The following is a 20,483-nucleotide window of genomic DNA, read 5'->3' on the forward strand; positions in this document are numbered from 1 at the left end:
ACAGGAACAGATAAATAAATTTTGATATACAGTCAAACCTGTTTTAAGAGACCACTTGAGGGAGAGCAAAAAAAGTGGTCTCTTTAAGACAGGTGGTCTTTTAATACAGGTTCAATCTATATGAAATGTACTACAGAGGGATCTAAAATTAATGGTCTTATAATTCAGGTTTTTGCTTAAAACAGGTGGTCTCTCAAGCAGGTTTGACTGTAATTAGCGACTTTATAATTGTTATTTTACCAAACGGGGTAAGTGACTGTTTTGACCATTTTTTGTAATATTTAAGTTTAATATTCTATCTAAATCGACACAGAAAGTGATACCCAATAATTTGAAGGTACTGGAACCCCATTTCAGTCCCCACTTTACACATATTTTGTCGTGACTATGTCTTTTACTACCTATGAATATAACGTTTGTTTTGTCTAAATTAATTTTCAGTCTTGATATCTCAGGATAGAACTGTAATATACGGAGAGATGCATCCAGTGAGGAGGGGGCCCATCTAAAATAAGTGATGTGTAGTCTGCATATTGAGACAAGATATACTCTGAATCGTCTATCGTAATACCCTTCATCTCATCACTATTTCTTACTAAAATGCCTAATATTTCTGCAAATAGCAAGAAAAGGTAAGGAGACAAAGTACCCCCCTGTCTACAGCCTCTCTCCACACGGAAAAAGTCTAACAGACAACAGTTCTGAGTGACAGTTGATGTAATATCATTGTAAAATGTTTTATCCAGTTCATAATGGAATATCCAAAATTAAAATACTTTAGTGTTTCAAAGAGAAATGCCCATGATATAGAGTCAAAGGCCTTCTCAAAATCAATAAGTAATAATATACCAGGGATATCATTTTCTTCTGTAAAGTGTAAAATATCATATATAAGTCTACAGTTCTTTTACAGTATTTTTTTATTCTCTTTAAAATCATACTGTCCGACAATCCAACCCTTCGATCTGTGTTACAAAAACAATGACATCAACATGTCTCATGTCATTCACCCATTTTTCCTAATCTATAACACCTGTCACAGTCTTCGGTGTCTACTTAAGTCAGTTGACAGTTGAAGAGATATACCAAGCATTCTGTTCTATAGGAAATTTGATAAAAGAATATGTGTTTTTTCTTGCAAACATAAGTCCGTTAGGGTTAAACTTAAACAACAAGCACTCAACGAGTTCTACAGTTTTTAATTCTAATTTTTGATTACTAGTACTTGAATAAACCTCCTTAGTACATATATCCAGTAAGATCCTACATATTTTTCATTTTGTACATTTGAATTGTTATATATTGTTATTTATCGTGACACTTAGTGTAAACATATTTTATTAAAGAAATCGTTATATATAAAGCTACAAGGAGACATAAATACGAAATATACAAGTGATTCAATAATTGGGATTAGGAAACAAGAGCAGTGCTCTTATATAAATCCGTCTCCCTAAATTCAAAAATAAAATTACAAGCTATGGTTACATGCTGAATAGCAAACGAATATGTACGTAACAAAATACAGTCAATGAATACATAAAGAAAGTTCATTTTAAATTTATTTATATATATACAAGTGTGGACACAGATCGGTGTGGATAGTAAGTTAAGTATGTTTGGATGTTTGACAGTGTTTTCTGACAAAAACGAGTTCTCTGGTTTTTCCACATAGGGTTCTATGTTGAACTGTTGTGCACAGTGACAGTCAACCTATATCAAACACTGAAAATAGACTTATTAAATAGTGTCTTATTTAATATTGAGTTTTAATGTTCGACTGTCATGGAGGAGAGTCTCACTACTTTAAATAGTGCAGACCGTTCATAGATTTTATTTAGCTAGACATTTAATATCAAATCTACATACTGGCCAATGTACTATTAGTGCTTCGTGTATATAATATTCACATTCCTGTAAAAAAAAATTGTGCATGTGCAACGTTTCATTGGAGGATTTCCTTTCAACATTTTAACTTTGAAATAACTTTTATATGCATATGAATACATTAACATTTTTAAAAATGATCCAATAATGGAACACAGCTAGTTGAGTGTGCTCCAACGCTGGAGAGATTTACGTAAAGAAGTGGAAGATTGGAAGGATTGCCAAATGATTCCAATAAAATAAGTTCCAAAACTTTATTTTGGATAGCAGCAAAAACTCAAAATAAGAGGACCACATTAGGTGCATTTCTGCATGGTGTGATTTTAGTATGCAAGATGGTGTCCGAGAACCTGCATGCATGTAGTATTTGTATGGTTTTATTTATGTTCCTTTGAGGTGGTCATTTCTTACTTGGGTTTGTCCACATAAAACTGAAAATTTGTTCAGGATCTTTCCAGTATCATTAGTAAAAGATTTTTTTTAAATGTGGAAATTGTTTCTATGAAGATATATTATGGTTTTAAGTAACGATAATATACCAGATCAGGCATATTCCAATACAGATGCTCATAACTCCTACAAACTGATTTAAATTCTTTTAGATATGACCAGGATTGACGGACAATAGGATTAAAATAACTAATTTATACTTACTAATACTAACACTGATTACCTGTATATATGTATAAGGGAGCTACCATTTGATTTTTTTTGGGGGGGGGGGGGGGGGGGGGGAGGGCTAGGATGAAATTTGCAAAAAAAGACAGGACAGGAGTTTTCAGTAAATAAAAAGGCAGGATGACAATTTCTGTAAATAAATGTGGATAGTGTCCACAGATGATGCCCCCGCTTGCATTTCATATAGTTATAAAGGGACATAACTGAAGAACGGTAAAAGTGATGCTACCCAAATTTGAACTTGATCTGAGTTTTGTGGTAATAAGCATTGTGTGTAAGTTTCATAACATTTGGTTCAGGCTAACTTAAGTAGAAAACAGAAAAAAATTCAGCAATTTTTTCTATTGTAAACATGCACAACTCTAGAACTGTTGTGTATAAGTTTTATAAAATTTGGTTGAGACAAACTAAAGTTAGAGAACAGAAACGAAAAATTCAGCAACTTTTATGTTTATAAAGGGACATAACTCAAGAATGGTAAAAATGTCACCACCAAATTTTCATACTTAATCTGTATTATGTAGTAATAAGCATTGTGCATAAGTTTCATAACATTTGGTTGAGGCAAACTAAAGTTAGAGAATGGAAACGAAAATTTCAGCAGTTTTTTTATTTGTAAAGGGGCATACCCTAGAGCGGTAATCACACAGCTTGTAAACACTGAAGGATACAAATTGCTTTAATTTATCAGTAGGAAGTTAATTGAATATTGCATTGTATAAAGCATTGGTTGTAGTTGATTCAACTACCAATATGCACAAAGAAAGATAACTCCAATTTTCAAAGAAGACTTTGAAATATTTTAAGGAATGAAAGGTAAAAATTGCTTTAATTTATCAGTGGAAGGCAAATTAAACATTGCTTTGTATAAAGCATTGATTGTAGTTGATTCAACTATAATCATGTACAAAGGAAGATAACTCCCAATTTTGAAAATTACTTAATATTTAGAAAAAAATATTTGTAAAGGGAATAACTCTAGAACAGTAATGGTGACCACACCAAAATTCAAACTCGATCTGTATATTATGGTAATAAGCATTGTGTATAATTTCATAACATTTGGTTGAGGCAAACTTAAGTTGGAGAACGGAAACGAAAAATTTGTAAAGGTGCATAACTCTAGAACGGTAAAGTGACGCCACCAAAATTTAAACTTGATCTGTATTTTGTGGTTATATGCATTGTGTTTTAAGTTTCATACGGACGAAAGTACAGACCGACAAGGGTAAAACTTAATGCCCCCTTCTCATAAAAAAGTCAGGATAAACTAATAAAAAAAATGCAGAAACGAATAGAGTGAAAAATAAAAATGCAGGACAGAGAATACAACTTAAAAAAAAGGCAGGGCCTCAATTTGTTCATTTTTCATTTATCTCTTCATTTATGCAAGTTTCATCTACCTGCCACCCTTTATTTTATCATACATTTTTGTATTTGTACAGTTTTCAAAGTGACCCATAGATTCTGGCATTTTAACTTTCACTGTGAAAGATTGTCACGTGACTAACGAGAAAAAGTAATTTACAATGCATTATGGGAGCTGATTTATGCATATGACCCTGGGACAATATGAATACATAATCGAACGCCTCGTTCATTTACGATGCAAATAAGCTGAATGGCCGAGTGTGTTCCGATTGTTATCGAGGATGGCTACTAAACGTTAAATGCAGAAATTAGCATACTTCAGTCTCAAGGCCGTGTAGCCTCTTGTAACTTGACATCCATTTGAAAAAAAAGTTCTATCGCAAAACAGCCTTTGGATGTCAGAGTTATCTCGTACTGTAATGTTTATTGGTCGTTATGGTTACAAACAAGAAGAACCTTGTTGTATCAATACATGTTTAACGCAGAAAGAAGCGTTATGTCGATTTAGACGTTTGGCGGGAAAGTCAGTGGTTGGGTCCAAGGGTATGGGGGTGTTTGAGAGGGATTCTTGTGTTCGGTATCGGGAACATTTAGAGAACACCCCTATCCAGTAAATATTGTATTCGCCCTGGGGTATATAAGCGGGTGAGGAATGCTATTCGGGTTCTGTCGATATTCTCATTAAGAAGACCAGTGTACAAGAGTAAGGCACGTTACATAGCTGTAAGTGATATTGTCGAGGACAACTTGTACTTGGGACAACTTGTACTGGGGTACAAGTTGGTCTAACATAGGAAGTTGGCAGAGCAGACTGTCCCATACGGAGGACGGACTGCAATAACCCGCACTGTCTGCTAGTGACAGACTGTCTCACTCGGAGGACAGCTGTACCAGCAGCACTGTCTGGTATTGACAGACTGTACCAGCCACACTGTCTTGTAGTGATAGACCGTCCCATCTGGAGGACAAGCTGTAAGATTGTGTTATATTTGTATATATATAATTGTCCGTTGTTACTTTATATCGGCAAAGAGTCAGTGTGTATATTTTAGTTCATTGTGCATAATATAGATAGTTAATAGTATTGCCGTATTGTTTGTGGACAACTTGGATCCAAGAAATTACTGGAACGGACGTTTGGGATATAAACGCCTGGTTACACGTTACATATTTGGTGGCAGCGGTGGGATTCAAGTTGTCTATCACATAGTATTTGATTGATTGATTTTCATTATCGATTGTCAGTTGACATGACTGTTTATTTAAAAGATTAAAGTAAATCAACCGTGAGGCATAGTTATAGTTCACGGCTGAGTTGTAACACGAGTGTTTTATATAATAAAATATTACAACACCATAATTGTTTTGTTTAGATTACTCTATACTGCAATAAATATGTCAAATATTGACGATCAGAGTGCTGAAATTAGTAGGCAAATACAGTCGCTTGGTGAAAGCACAATACAACATGGACAAGGTTTTATATCTTCTACACCTAGAGATCAGGGTGTACGTCCAAAGGTTGTTGAAAACAGAGAACATGATTCAGGCGTAGTGACGACAGGGCCGTCTCTATCAACACCTGTTGGACTGGCCGTTGGTGATACACTGCCTTTGCCAGATAGGGATATCATAACAAATCCTCATTGAATAATAGAAAATCCATTGGGCAAGACAAAAATCAAAATATTAATCCTAAGCAGGAATCAACAAAAAATCAAAGCACTGCTCATACTGTAAGCTCTGGTTCAAATGATGTTAAAATCAAACCTTCAAAATATGATGGCATTACTCCTTGGATGGATTATTTATCACACTTTGAGATGAGTGCCCTTGTTAATATGTGGTCTGAACATCAAAAAGGTTTGTACTTGGCCGTGTCACTGATTGGACAGGCCCAAGCAGTCCTGGGTGATTTACCAAAGGAAAAGAGACAAATATTTTCAGACCTAGTATATGCACTGGAGGAACGCTTTGCTCCATCAAGTCAAACGGAACTTTATCGTGTTCAGTTCAAAGAACGACGACAGAAAGCAAGTGAAACTCTACCGGAGTTAGATCAGTCAGTTAGACGACTGTCTAATCTGGCATACCCGACTGCCCCATTAGAATTAGGAGACACGCTCGCCAAGGAACAATTTTTAGACGCATTAGTAGACTCTAAAATGAGACTGAGAATTAAACAGTCTCGTCCTAAAGGTCCCAATGATGCTATACGGCTGGCTGTTGAGCTTGAAGCTTATAACAAAGCTGAGAGCAGAACAATGAAAAGTCTTGTTCACTTACGACAGACTACGAGTGACGAACGGACAGAAGCATCTAACAGTCCGGATACCGTTGTATCAATGGAGAATATGGCGACATGGATGCAGACGATTGAGAATAATTTACAGTCTTTAACGAAAGACATGATGACGCTTAAAGATTTAAACTCCCAAAGAAAGTTCCAACCACGTGGGGAGACCAATAATACTCAAAACAACAGAAAAAGGGGTGGTCCTTGTTTAAGTTGTGGTAAAATAGGACACTTTGCAAGAAATTGTCCCAACAATATTAAGAAACAAAGTACTCTGGAAGGACATACGAAAGGACCTGATACGGACGGATCGGTCAAGACACTGAAGTCTGGAGATAAGGCTGCAAATAAAGATAAAGGCGCTGTCATTTCAGCATCAGAAGATGCAGGAATGTTTGTCGAGTTACTCATTCACGATATACCAGTCAAGTTTGTGGTTGATACTGGAGCTACACTAACTATAGTTTCTTCAAGAGTGTATGATTTAATACCTGACTTGTGTAGGCCGCATTTGAGTGAAACTAGGTCACAGATTAAGTCCGTTTGTGATAAATATTTAAGCCTTAGAGGTACGGGTAGTTTTACACTTGATTTTGGTAAAGAGAAGTTTACTTCAGAGGCCGTTGTAACTGACCTACAAGTCGATGGAATTCTAGGTTTAGACTTTATGAAGAAAAAAAAGTGTCTGATTGACGTGTCTGCTAAATTATTACACTTCGATAACTTTAAGGTCCCCCTTTTTCAAGGTACCCAGAATAGAAATGTTCACAGAAAACCATGTCGGTTAACATCAGACAGACAGTCAAAAACGGACCGTGATTGTTCTAAGAGAGAACAAAGTCAGGTCAATATAGTTACAAGTAAGATGCCAGACAAAGGTAAAGACTTGACTTTAAATGAGTTACAATCGAATGACTCGGACCTTAAACGTGTTAAGCGGTGGCTGACAGAGGGTCAAAGGCCACAATACAATGAGGTATCCAGTAAGGGATATTTTCTTAGGTCATTATGGAGTCAGTTTGGTTGTTTAGAGGTCCCCGGTGATGTAGTAGTTAGACGCCACGACGATCGGGAACGGAACATTGTGAAGTTACAAGCGGTAATTCCAATGTCGGAGCGCAAGCAAGTATTAGAATACTGCCATGACACAGAGTATGCTGGTCACTTAGGTACGCATAAGACTCTTGATAAAATACGCCAGTCTTTCTATTGGCCTGGTTTGTAATCTGAAGTGAGAGCATATGTCACTAGTTGCACTAAGTGCAACAGGAAAAAAAAACGCCCAATGAAAAAGAATCGTGCCTCAATGAGATTAGAGGAGGAAAATGGTCGTCATAAGAGTAATAAACCAGCCTGGGTGGCTGATTGTGTAATTGAGTAAAGTCAAGATTGTGTACATATATTTATGGATGAATTTTGTTTTGTAATTGTAATGTTATATCATGCGGGACGCATGTAGATTGAGGCGTGGGTTATGTAATGTTTATTGGTCGTTATGGTTACAAACAAGAAGAACCTTGTTGTATCAATACATGTTTAACGCAGAAAGAAGCGTTATGTCGATTTAGACGTTTGGCGGGAAAGTCAGTGGTTGGGTCCAAGGGTATGGGGGTGTTTGAGAGGGATTCTTGTGTTCGGTATCGGGAACATTTAGAGAACACCCCTATCCAGTAAATATTGTATTCGCCCTGGGGTATATAAGCGGGTGAGGAATGCTATTCGGGTTCTGTCGATATTCTCATTAAGAAGACCAGTGTACAAGAGTAAGGCACGTTACATAGCTGTAAGTGATATTGTCGAGGACAACTTGTACTTGGGACAACTTGTACTGGGGTACAAGTTGGTCTAACATAGGAAGTTGGCAGAGCAGACTGTCCCATACGGAGGACGGACTGCAATAACCCGCACTGTCTGCTAGTGACAGACTGTCTCACTCGGAGGACAGCTGTACCAGCAGCACTGTCTGGTATTGACAGACTGTACCAGCCACACTGTCTTGTAGTGACAGACCGTCCCATCTGGAGGACAAGCTGTAAGATTGTGTTATATTTGTATATATATAATTGTCCGTTGTTACTTTATATCGGCAAAGAGTCAGTGTGTATATTTTAGTTCATTGTGCATAATATAGATAGTTAATAGTATTGCCGTATTGTTTGTGGACAACTTGGATCCAAGAAATTACTGGAACGGACGTTTGGGATATAAACGCCTGGTTACACGTTACAGTACTATGAGTTTTAGGGAAAGGGGGGAGGGGGGTGATGGGTGAGTGTTCAAGGGAAGTAAATGCTCTTCAATATTATGCGTGTTTTAAAAATTGAGGAAAAAATACAGGTAGAGTTGTCATTTTTCATAGAATTATTTTACTTACCTTCTAATTCTATAAAAAAAATTCACAACTAACTACTGAACAGCAACATTAGTATCGTTGGTACAATGATATTATGACTTCTGATCTGCAACACCTACTAACAGACACAGAAATATCATCAAAAAGTGAAATATAAGATTGATTGCAACTTGTATGGATAATTCCGACACGTGTTACACGAGTCCGTTTGTTTACAAATAATAATGTCACGCGATCACTCACTGACGTAACAAACTTTTATCGTCCGCCATTATTATTACACACATATATACACAACCCATTTGTCTTGCAGAAATGCAAAGGGTATGTGCACAGTTAACAAAAAATACAAAAATGCTGCATGTACAGTTAATAAAGAAATTATTCCATCAAATAGATATGATTTTCACTCGTGACACAAATCGACTGGGTTGCCATTCTGTCATCGGGGATAATTGATAAATGGGAATAAATTGACCGCCAAGAAGGTCTAGAGAACCACCTTTGGAGAACATTAACATTAATAAGTAATACTTACCAACATTTCTCTATACTAAACGCCTATTTTCTATTGGAAAATTTCAGAAAGATACTGATAAACTTATTTGGTGATACAGGTTATTTTCTTGTTTTGGCGCGAAATATTCTTAGGGAGCTACCATTTGATTTTTATGGGGGGGGGGGGGGGGGGCTTGGATGAGATTTGAAAAAAATAGGCAGGACAGGAGTTTTGAGTAAAAAAAAGGCAGGATGACATTATTTGCAAAAAAAAAAGGCAGGATGACAATTTAAAGTCAGGATAAACTTAAAAAAAAAGCAGGACCGAATAGAGTGAAAAATAAAAAGGCAGGACCGAATAGAGGGAAAAATAAAAAGGCAGGACAAAATTTTTCATCCTAGCCCCCCCCATAAAAATCAAATGGTAGCTCCCTTACTCTTTATGCTTGCCGTAACAAAATTTGTTAGAATTATATTTAACTAAAGCTCAGCGTAAATATGCAGAAGCATGATAATACATTAATGATAAAATGTAAATATTTCTGTAAAAGAATATAATTTTACTTTACCAGTATACTTCACTTAGAATTACATTTGAGCGCAAGAAAATCTCTTTGTAAATCGGCTGAATCCCGGGGTCGAAGTTCAACATGTCAACGGAATTTTTTGCGTGTGCTTGCGTTGCTTTACATCGAGGCCACAGCTTTTCAACCAATCGAAGAATGTTTACTTGGGGCATACATCTATTTTTACTGCAGGTTTTGACATGTTTAAATCGGGATTATAGAAAAATGGAATGTTGTTGGTAGATACAAAACAGAAAATGATTCACACTTTTAGCAAAAGAAAAATTGGGTCTGGTGTCTGTGTATTCACATTATTTGTACAACTCTCTTTACTCTTGGGAAGCGTGTGCTTTACATCGAGGCTTGCGTTGCTTTACATCGAGGCTTGTGTTGCTTTGTACATCGACGCCATAGTAGTTCAACCAATCGTGGAATGTTTATTTGGGGCATACATCTATTTTTACTACAGGTTTTGGCATATTTTAATCAAAATTAGAGAAAAATGGAATGATGTTAGGAGATACAAAACAGAAAATGATAAATATTTTTAGCAAAAGATGAATTGGATCGGGGTTCTGTGTATTCACATTATTTGTACAACTCTCCTTACTGATGGCAAAAAATGGAATTTCCGTGACCTAAATGGTTCGCGAAAATTAATATTTTTATATATATATAGTAATAATAAAAAAAAAAATAGCAAAGGAAGGGGGTGAAAGGTGTTGATCGTGACACTGAATAGTAGAAATAAGTTCAATTTTTTTTTAACGCGTGTTTTTTTTTTCTCTATTTTCTTTGATAATTATAAGAAATTTTATTTTTGACATTCTTTTATCAGGAACATAAAAACAAAATAATTGACATTTTTGGAATTTTTATGTTCTGAACATACCATTATGTATCAAAGGCTTTTTATTTTTGGAACATCAAAACATTAATTAAATTTCCACTCCGAAGGAGAGGCTATACTGTTTTACCCCTGTCTATTCGTTCGTATGTTCCAGACACGAAAAAGGTCCCCAAAATATAACAATTATTTTGTTTTTATGTTCCTGAATTATGGATGTCAAATATAAAATTTGTCTCTCCATCCATATGTCCGTCTGCATGTCCGTCCGTCCGTTTGTTCGTCCGTCTCTTGGAATTACAGGAACTACAGATCAAAGCTTCCTGAAATTTGTTCTCAGGTTGTATGTGACCATGCCGTACCGTGTGATGTGGTTTCAGATTAATTGATTCTGAACTTCAAATTTACCGAAATCTTATTTATTCTGACACATAATAGCAATGTATGAAATTTCTGTCGGAATTGTTAATCCGAACTTCCTAAAAAATTTTGTCAGGTTTCATTTCAATATGCTATACCGTTTGATCTGGTTTATCAATTCTGAACTTTCTGTTTACAGAAGACTTGTATAATCAAACACATATACCAGCCACCTATGCAATTTTCGTCGCATTTTTTAAAGAAATCTATAAATACGACCTTCTTTAAATATGTTTTTAGACTTCATTTGAACATTTTTTAACCGTGTGTTGCGGTTTCAGATTCAGTGGTCGTCAACTTCCGGTTTACTAAAGACTTAATGTTCATCAAAAGGAATTGAAAATTATTGCCGTGTTTACACCACAAAATCTTCTCTATTTTGGTGTAAATACGGCCATATTTGCTAAAAGGTTTTGATGAACCTTAAATATTTAAAACATAATGGCCTCGTCGCATTTTTCTACGGAATCGAAAATAAAGTTTTCCTTAGATTTATTATCTGCCTTTGAGCGAACATGCTATATGTTGCACTTTGTACATACAGCTGTTTCACAAACCACGCCTCTTTTTGGGAGAAATTTTAAATTCATAGATATTGTTTTGTTTACCTACTGGTTCACAGATATGATCTTTATGCTTCATCTCGTAGAGACACAACTTGAGAATGTTACCAGTATGAATACACATGGATAGCGGTCACATTGATTCTGAGGAAGACCCAAATTGATGGGAGGGGTATTACAGAATTTTAGTATAAGTTTTAACTCTTAGAAGTTTGAAGCATACAAATAACACACATATAAAATAAACACAGCCCTATGTTTTGACCTTTGAAAAAAAAAAATAGTAGTTCATATACACTTTCAATTCTAGGATATAATTTTTACGAAACTTTATAGTAAAAGTGGCACAGTTTGAACCGTAAAAGGAGTTCCTATTGGAAATTGCACTGTCTTTATTTACAGACGTGCAACCTTTACTGTGTGATATCTTTTCAGATTCATCGATCATCAACTTCCAGTTTATTGAAAACTTATATATTTCAAACCATAATGGCCATGATGATGTCTAAACTTTCATGGCATTAATCTTGGGATTTACAAATAGTAATTTCCTGAATTTTGTTATACAGTTTCATGAGAACATGCTATACCATCTGCTTCATTTTTGATATTGGTCTTCAATTTCCTGTTTACCGAGTTCTTAAAGCGGGGTAATCACAAATGAGCAGTAGCCCACACTGATACAAGTAGGCGTATAACAATTGAGCAGTAGCCAACACTGATACAAGCGGGCGTATCACAAATGAGCAGTAGCACACTGAGGAATTTTTGGTCCTCAATGCTCTTCAACTTCGTACTTTATTTGGCCTTTTTAACTTTTTTTGATTCGAGCGTCACTGATGAGTCTTTTGTAGACGAAAAGCGCGTCTGGCGCAAATACAAAATTTCAATCCTGGTATCTATGATGAGTTTATCCACACTGATACTTGTTTGTTTGTTTTAGAGATGGTGAATGGTATATCAGAGACTTTAAGCTATTGGAAAACAGCAGGTTCAGAAAATTTGGAGAAAGAATTAAAAGTAGAGGATGTTGAAGACGATTTCAGAGAATACTACAGCCAGCATCCAGAAAAACAAGACGAGCAGACAACATTTGATGAATTGGTTCAAAAGTGTTATAAAAATAAGAGAAAAATTAAGAAAAAACAAAAGGAAATGGCAGAAGCTGTAAGCAGCATAAATGGCTTTTCAAAAAAGAAAATAGTTTGCGATCATGTTATCATATTTTAGCTTAAAATATCAAATCCGATTAGAACTATTAATTCTAAGGCTGTAATGGTGTAATATGTTTTCATAACAAAATAAGAGACATGAACATGATGAAAACCAAAGTTAAGAGATAAAAATATCTAGGGAAAAAATTGCAAAAAATACAAACAACACTATGAACAATTAATAAATATATCAATGTAATTCATAAACTGAATTTGGGAAAACTCAAAATGAACCAACACGATATCCACTGGAAAACAAAGTACATCGCGTTCTTGTGAAAATCTTAATTTTAACTATCGAAAGTGTAGACATATTATATCACTTGACTGAACTTGGGACTTTTGTTTCCTTAAGTTTCCATGAGCTGTAGGCAAATAGGCTACCGATAAATATTTTTCTGGCGCTGTTGGCAATGATGTTATCAATCTATCAACGTACTAAAGAATAAGCTATCAATTATGATAACATCAACGGTACCAAAGTTACTGCACCAGATGTGCATTTCGACAATTCATGTCTCTTCAGTGATGCGCGAGGCCAATAAGACATTAACTTATCTGTAATTGCAGTAGACAGTCTAGCCTGGCTGTGCATTGTATAAAGGGGTCAACTTATGAGAGAAAGGTAGATCCCTATCTAAACAAGGTCTCGTTGCACTTGATTGGCAAAATACAATATACATTTACATGTGAGCACAGATTTTCAAGACGAAAAAGCAATTTTTGCTCAGAATGATCTGTTTTCTTTTCAGACAAAGGATAGTGCAGAGGACCTGATTGAATCTTTGGACGAAGTATTAGACATGACATCAACTACAACATGTTCTGGGGGAGGGGAACAACTAATAAATAGATCAGGGGTTGTTCTGAGTCTTGATAAAGACAGTAAAGAAGTATTTCTGAATAATAAATCAGAAGTCTACAGGAAAGGGATTTCCTTAGAGTTTGACAATGAGTCGTTGGCCAATGTTAGTGATGGTACAAACATAAATCTTCAGGTATGTCATTTTGTTACAAACATGCTTTTGCATTACAAGGTCGGTTAAAAAATACGATGTATAGCATTTTCAATAACATAATCGAAGTGATTTGAGCAAATAATTACTTTCTTAATTGCTGCTTATTAGGAAACTACTGAAACAGTGTACTTTGTGGTTATTTGTTTTAGAAAAATTACATGGGCAATCGAAAGCTTTTGGTTGTGAAAGAAAAGTAAACAACACCATTGCAAAAGGAAGAAATTAAAAGATAAACAATAGTCTAAAGATAACTTCACGTAGTACTGATCTTTTCGAACATCTATGGACAATTTTATTACTTTATTATTGGTTATGAAGTATTTGTAATACAGATGACAACTACTATGATAAATTTGTCCTTATTTCCTCTGTTATAAATTATCAACGGATTTCTGGAGGAGCGACAAGTGCATCACCACATTTGTATTTGAAAGAATAAGAACTGGTTACTTTTTGGACTCTTGAGTTTATGCATAATTATTTAACAGTGTTTACTGTTTGTAATTTAAGGGATTTTATTTTTGAAATATTGATTATCACCTTGTCAATCATTTAACTTGTACTGGACAAAAAATATGTTCGTTTTATTTCAGGTGACTAATCATTGTTATTTTTATCATGATTGCATATGAAAAGAAAAAAATGCCGATCCGTTATTGTATGAGAAAAAACTATAAAGTCACTACACGGAAATAAACAGATAGAGCAAAACGAAATGCAAGCGTATTTCACGTTCGCTTTTTTAAAGGCTTGTTTTACTCAAACTTGAGTATTGTATGTTATGTACGTGCATTGCTTGTCAGTTCGTTTTCACCTATCCTTTTTAGTCCCCTCTTGATATCTTTTTTTTTTTTTTTTTTTTTTTTAACACAAATTAATAATCTTTATTACACTATATGTTTAACAATTTACTTAGCTAACAGCATTGGGCTAAGTTTCCCTGTGTATTTATCATATATATATGAATAAGAAGATGTGGTATGAGTGCCAATGAGACAACTCTCCATCCAAGTCACAATGTATAAAAAGTTAACAATTATAGGTCAAAACACGGCCTTCGACACGGAGCCTTGGCTCACACCGAACAGCAAGCTATAAAGGCCCCCAAAATGACCAGTGTAAAACAATTCAAACAGAAAAACCAACGGTCTAATCTATATAAAAAAAAGGAACGAGAAACACACCAACAAACGACAACCACTGAACAACAGGCTCCTGTAAATGTTAGTATTATACATGTGTTTGTACATAATACATAATATAAATAAACATAAATATAAATTGATGCATAATATTTTATGTCTACTTACAAATCGGAAAAAATAACGGATCTACACCTAAACGTTTTATGGTTATTATGTTCTTGTGTTTACTTTTCTCAGAGGATACCTGTGTAGCTGGAATTGTATTATTCTTTTCTGATAATTTGAAGGATTTATTTTTCAAACTTTATTGTTTGACCATGCTAATGGAAATAAATATTCCTCTTGATATCTTGTATTTTTTTTTATTTAAGATAAAAAAAAAAGTAGGTCAACCTTTTGATATCATTTTACAGTTAAAACAAATATTATATGAGTTGTATACATTACGCATTTTGTAATCTATTGATGGCTTAACATTGTCTGCTACTCAAACATAGTGTTGTATTGTCAAATATCATGAGACTCCAGATTGATACTTCTATTTGGAAGTTTGGGTTTTGAATTTATCTGTTTGAGCCTTCCAATTTATTCGTGCGCCAACGACGAGTCCTTTGTAGACGCAATTGTCACATGGCATCACTGCTTCGCTACTGCAAATGTTTATATCATATCTTTCGACACGAGAAATTTCTGAAAACAAACTTCAATGTACGACATTTATTTCTTCTAAGGTAACAGTCATGGATACGTCACCAATTCTTCATGCAAAGAACGCTAGCAAAATTACCGGACAAGTAATTAATATTGCTGTCAAAGATGAACTGAATAATAAGATTGACGTACCACTAAAGATGAAAATAAAAAACCATGGAGTTACCTATTTCACTGAGCATGTACCATACTACGAACCAAAAGATCCAGACCAGATGATGTTCTTTAAATCAAAAAAGCGGAGTGACTCAGATGTTTTAATTTGGTATATCAAACTTGATGATGAACTAATGCAGGCAATAAACCAACGTGATTTGTACTACTTATTTGCTAAATCTGGATCGCAGCCGTCATCGACAGATTTTGACTTCAAAAGAACTGTCAAAGCAACTGACATGGAAACTTACGGTTATAAAGTGTTTATACGAGAACATCACTTAAAAGAAGGGGATGTCTATATAGCGTTGAAACCAATACAAGGTAATTTTGTTTCACGGAATTAAGTCTTATTGCACATAAGTCCTGCTACGACTGCCATTTGAGTGACTTTTTAGTTGTAAATTTTTAAATTTGTATGTATATTTAATTAATCTTTCAAATGTCTGGTTTCTATTTCCATAGTAAACATTCTATTTAAAGCCTTGAACTTGAATTTATATTATAACTTCTAGATAGTTGGATTTAAAGTAAATCGGGTGTTTTCCGCCTTTTTTGAACAAAAACATGAAATAAACCGCTATTTTGCAAATTTTTAACTTATATTTTGTATATTCTGTTAGCAGAGAGCAGTTTATCAAGCCCTTTTCTCAAATAGTTTCTATATAAGCAAAATAGCTGCACGCAGCATCTCACTAATCAACAATCATGTAACGGTATTTGTGTTGAAAGTATTGTATATGGCTATACCAAGAAATTGTGTATATAGACGTTAACGACGGCAAGCGGACCCACAACAGAAAAACCATCCATAAGACAAACATATCTAGGCTAACAGAAGGTTAACAACAAAAGTAAAAAAAAGGCAGACGGTAAAACGGTACAAAGGTACTATATATATAGAAATAAGAAGATATGTATGGCTCATATGCATGCACGAAATATAAGTTAATTGGACAACAACCGGAAAATACAAACATTGTTTATTTACTTTGGTTGTTTCTTTCTGTTTTTCTGTGTTCAAGTATAATACGATAAATAATTCCAAATTTTGAATTTTCCTTGGAGTTCGTTATTTTTTTTATTTTACTTTTTGTATGTTCATGCAGTCCTTACAATTATACTAGAGATTTAAAAAAATGTTTTAGCTGGCTTAACATTAAATGATTCCGATTCGAATACAAGGCATCGACGAAGTGCTACCCGGAATGAAACTGTATCATTGTCCGGAATCAATCATACTGATATATCAACATCAAACGTCAGCTTGGCCATTGTGACGACCAGTTGTATGGTTTATGATCCAAATTCAACTACCTGGACTTCAAATGGCTGCTCGGTAAGATTAAGCACAAAGTTACCTATCTGGAATACATTAATTACTTGTCATTGGATATAGTTAGTTAAATTTTGTGATCATCTGAAAATAGTTTCATTACCCTTTTCTAAGTAATTGATTATGTAAAATCTAAAATAAAAGAAACATTCAAACTATCTTTTCACTAGAAAAATACACCACAATATTCGAATTAAAAAAAATAACCATGTAATTTACTTCCACTTTAAATATGTCGAATATTTTATTTATACTTCAAAACAGGATAGCCTTGTACAATAGAGACATTCAATGGTGAAAACTGTTTTAGGAGATGAACTTGCTAAAACTAAACTAAGAAACTGATCAAATTCATTAAGTTCACTGACAACAGATACGACGGCCAGTTCAATGTTACACCATTTTAAGTGTTGAATAATATGGTTATCTATATATCATTTTGAAATCATTTGTGAGTAAGCTTTTTCATAGGTCATAAAGGTAATGAGCAAAACCTACAACTGCAATCCTTTAATTTCAAAAGTTTCTGTTTGATATGTCACACAAATATTCCTTAACACATACATTTTCGTTCGGTACGTTTTATAAATATTAAATGTTTACTTGTCGATGTCACGTCGAATGAATTGAACATTTCGATGCATCATCTTTTCAGTAGACATTGTCAAGAGTAATCGATTCTGAAAGACCCCATGTTTCTTCTAATATATTTATAAATACTTTGCTAACCTAACTGTTGTCTCTGACTGCTATCAATTAACTAAAATATAAGCTCATCAAATTCTGCAGAAGTTTTTGAATAAGTTTGGTTAATTTGTATTGCTATCGAATTTTTGATAAAAATCAAATAAAACAATTCAGAATCCATACAATATATCTCTGTCGTAACCAGGACTAAATAAAGGCAACAGTAGTATACCGCTGTTCAATAGTCATAATTCGATTAAGCAAAAACAAATCCGGGTAAAAACTAAAACCAAGGGAAACACATCAACTATAAGAGGAAAACAACGGAACAACAGAAACACTGAACTACAACAAAAGCAAACGCCAACATACATAGAAACTGACTGTCTTATAACAACTGCCATATTCCTGACTTGGTACAGGACATTTTAAGAAAAAATGATGGGTTGAACCTGGTTTTATGGCTAGCCAAACCTCCCGCTTATATGGCAATGTTACAAATGCCGCTAAAATGACAACACTACGTGACAGGAATACAGTACAAACAAACGCAAGACCACTCAGCACAGAGAAACACTACTATATTTTTTTCTATCTGTTTTATTGGTTGATATCTAAAAATATTTTGCAAGATAATCAGCATGATCAAATGTGAATGTGGAAGGAAATCATACAGAAACTCTTTTAAATCTTGATTTCAATTTGTCGTCCGAATCTCATTATCGATTTTCAATGAGTTCAAATTGCTCTACTTCTAGTAATAACCTGGATATCCTAACATTGAAATGTGATCACACTTACATAAAGAGAAGCAAAAGATACCAAAAGGGACATTCAAACTAATAAGTCGAAAACAAACTGACAACGCCATGGCTAAAAAAGAAAAGACCAACAGACAAACAATAGTACACAAAACATAACATAGAAAACTAAAAACTGAGCAACACGAACCCCACAAAAAACTGAGGGTGATCTCAGGTGCTCCTGAAGGGTAAGCAGATCCTGCTCCACATGTGGCACCTCTCGTGTTGCTCATGTTAGTACAAACCCAGTAATAACTCTAATTCGGTAGATCACATGCGGGAACAGGGAAATGGATTGTAGTTACGACATTAGGAACATATCCGTTATCATCTGTGAAACGGATATTCCGTAACGGTCAACCAACTCGTGATGACGTCCGTAAAATTTACGAAGGGATGATTTCAACTTCACCACTTGGAACTCTTGGTTAAATAGCTTCCTTGTGAGCAGCAACCCTCTATCAAGGAAATCATGATAGGAAATACAAGCCCTGGAGTATCGTATCAATTGGGAGATATATACTCCGTATGCAGGCGCTGCTGGAATGTTGCTACATAAAAATGGAAAGTTCACAATTGGGTAGCTGAAATCATCTCTTTTGTCATAAAGTTGTCAACCGACCCTCATTGTCAATTTCTAGATGTAAGTCAAGATATGAGGCAGAATTAACTGTTTCTGTTGTATCCTTTATCTCAAGTTCAATGGGATAGATGCGTTCAAAAAAGTCACCAAATTTTGAATTATTTAGTGAGAGAACATCATCGATGAAGCGGAAAGTAAAGTTTAAAGGATACTGCTAACTTTTTTTCTTTCTTCCTAAGAAGTTCCTATATGAAGTCAGCCTCATATGAATAAACGAACAAGTCGTCAAGAAGAGGGGCACAGTTGGTTCCCATGGGAATTTCGATTGTTTGTTGAAAAACATGTCCCCAAACGTAACAAATATGTTGTCAATCAAGAAATCAAGCATCGTGATAGTGTCAGTATCAGAGAAATTTTTGTTAGAATCAGAGTGATTTTTTACAAAGTAGGATTTATCCCTCCCTAAGACAAGATAGTTGTATCTACGTTGGCCATTCTTTTTTATGAAACAAAGCAGGACCAACTCTTACAATTTGTCTTTTAGTTTGGAATGGGGAATACTTGTGTAAAATGTAGAAAAGTCAAATGTTTTAATACTATTGCAAGATGAAAGAGTCTTAGATTGTATGTACTCTAAAAGATCTTTGGAATTTTTTTGTATCCACATCCGATTCACGCCACCTCTAGAATAACTTGTTTCACAATAACTTTGACGCCCGGCTTTGATTGCTGATAAAATTGATGTTGTTAATTTAGAAAGAGGTTTCGTGGAGCACTTGGAAGACCCAGCAATATGCCGTTGTTTGTAAGGACACTTATGTAGTTTAGGTATCCAATACAGTGATGGAAGATCCAGTTCTTCATCTTTGGTTGAAATTCCAGAGGAACATAGAACAAACCTATGATTATCCAGGATTTCCTTTTTAGCTCACCTGGCCCGAAGGGCCAAGTGAGCTTTTCTCATCACTTGGCGTCCGTCGTCCGTCGTCGTCCGGCGTCGTCCGGCGTCGTCCGTCGTCGGCGTTAACTTTTTACATTTTGAACTTCTTCTAGAGAACCACTGAATGGAATGAAACCAAACATGGCATGAATGTTCCTTATGAGGTGCTGACCAAGTGTTGTTACTTTGTAGCCGATCCATCATCCAAGATGGCCGCCAGTGGGGGACTTAGTTTAACATAGGACCCTATGGGAAATGCATACAAATGACTTCTTTTAGAGAACCACTGAATGGAATGTAACAAAACATAGCATGAATGTTCCTTACAAGGTGCTGACCAAGTGTTGTTACTTTGTAGCTGTTCCATCATCCAAAATGGCCGCCAGTGAGGGACTTAGTTTAACATAGGA

The 20,483-nt window shown here is 35.0% G+C and overlaps 2 protein-coding genes across 2 annotated transcripts in view; both read left to right on the forward strand.

The window, feature by feature from the left end:
• The window catches only part of LOC127719954 (peroxisomal targeting signal 1 receptor-like), a 156,587-nt gene that overhangs the window by 98,507 nt on the left and 37,597 nt on the right, over window positions 1–20,483 (forward strand). The window lies entirely within an intron of this gene.
• Window positions 1–20,483, forward strand: part of LOC127720879 (uncharacterized) — a 36,023-nt gene that overhangs the window by 11,409 nt on the left and 4,131 nt on the right. The window contains exons 6-9 of the mRNA XM_052227623.1: window positions 12,423–12,646; window positions 13,446–13,691; window positions 15,589–16,048; window positions 16,873–17,063. Of these exons, the coding sequence (XP_052083583.1) occupies window positions 12,423–12,646; window positions 13,446–13,691; window positions 15,589–16,048; window positions 16,873–17,063 (1,121 nt within the window). The remainder of the gene's footprint in view (window positions 1–12,422; window positions 12,647–13,445; window positions 13,692–15,588; window positions 16,049–16,872; window positions 17,064–20,483) is intronic.

Source organism: Mytilus californianus, unplaced genomic scaffold, assembly GCF_021869535.1.
Source record: "Mytilus californianus isolate M0D057914Y unplaced genomic scaffold, xbMytCali1.0.p SCAF_11, whole genome shotgun sequence".
Lineage (NCBI taxonomy): Eukaryota > Metazoa > Mollusca > Bivalvia > Mytilida > Mytilidae > Mytilus > Mytilus californianus.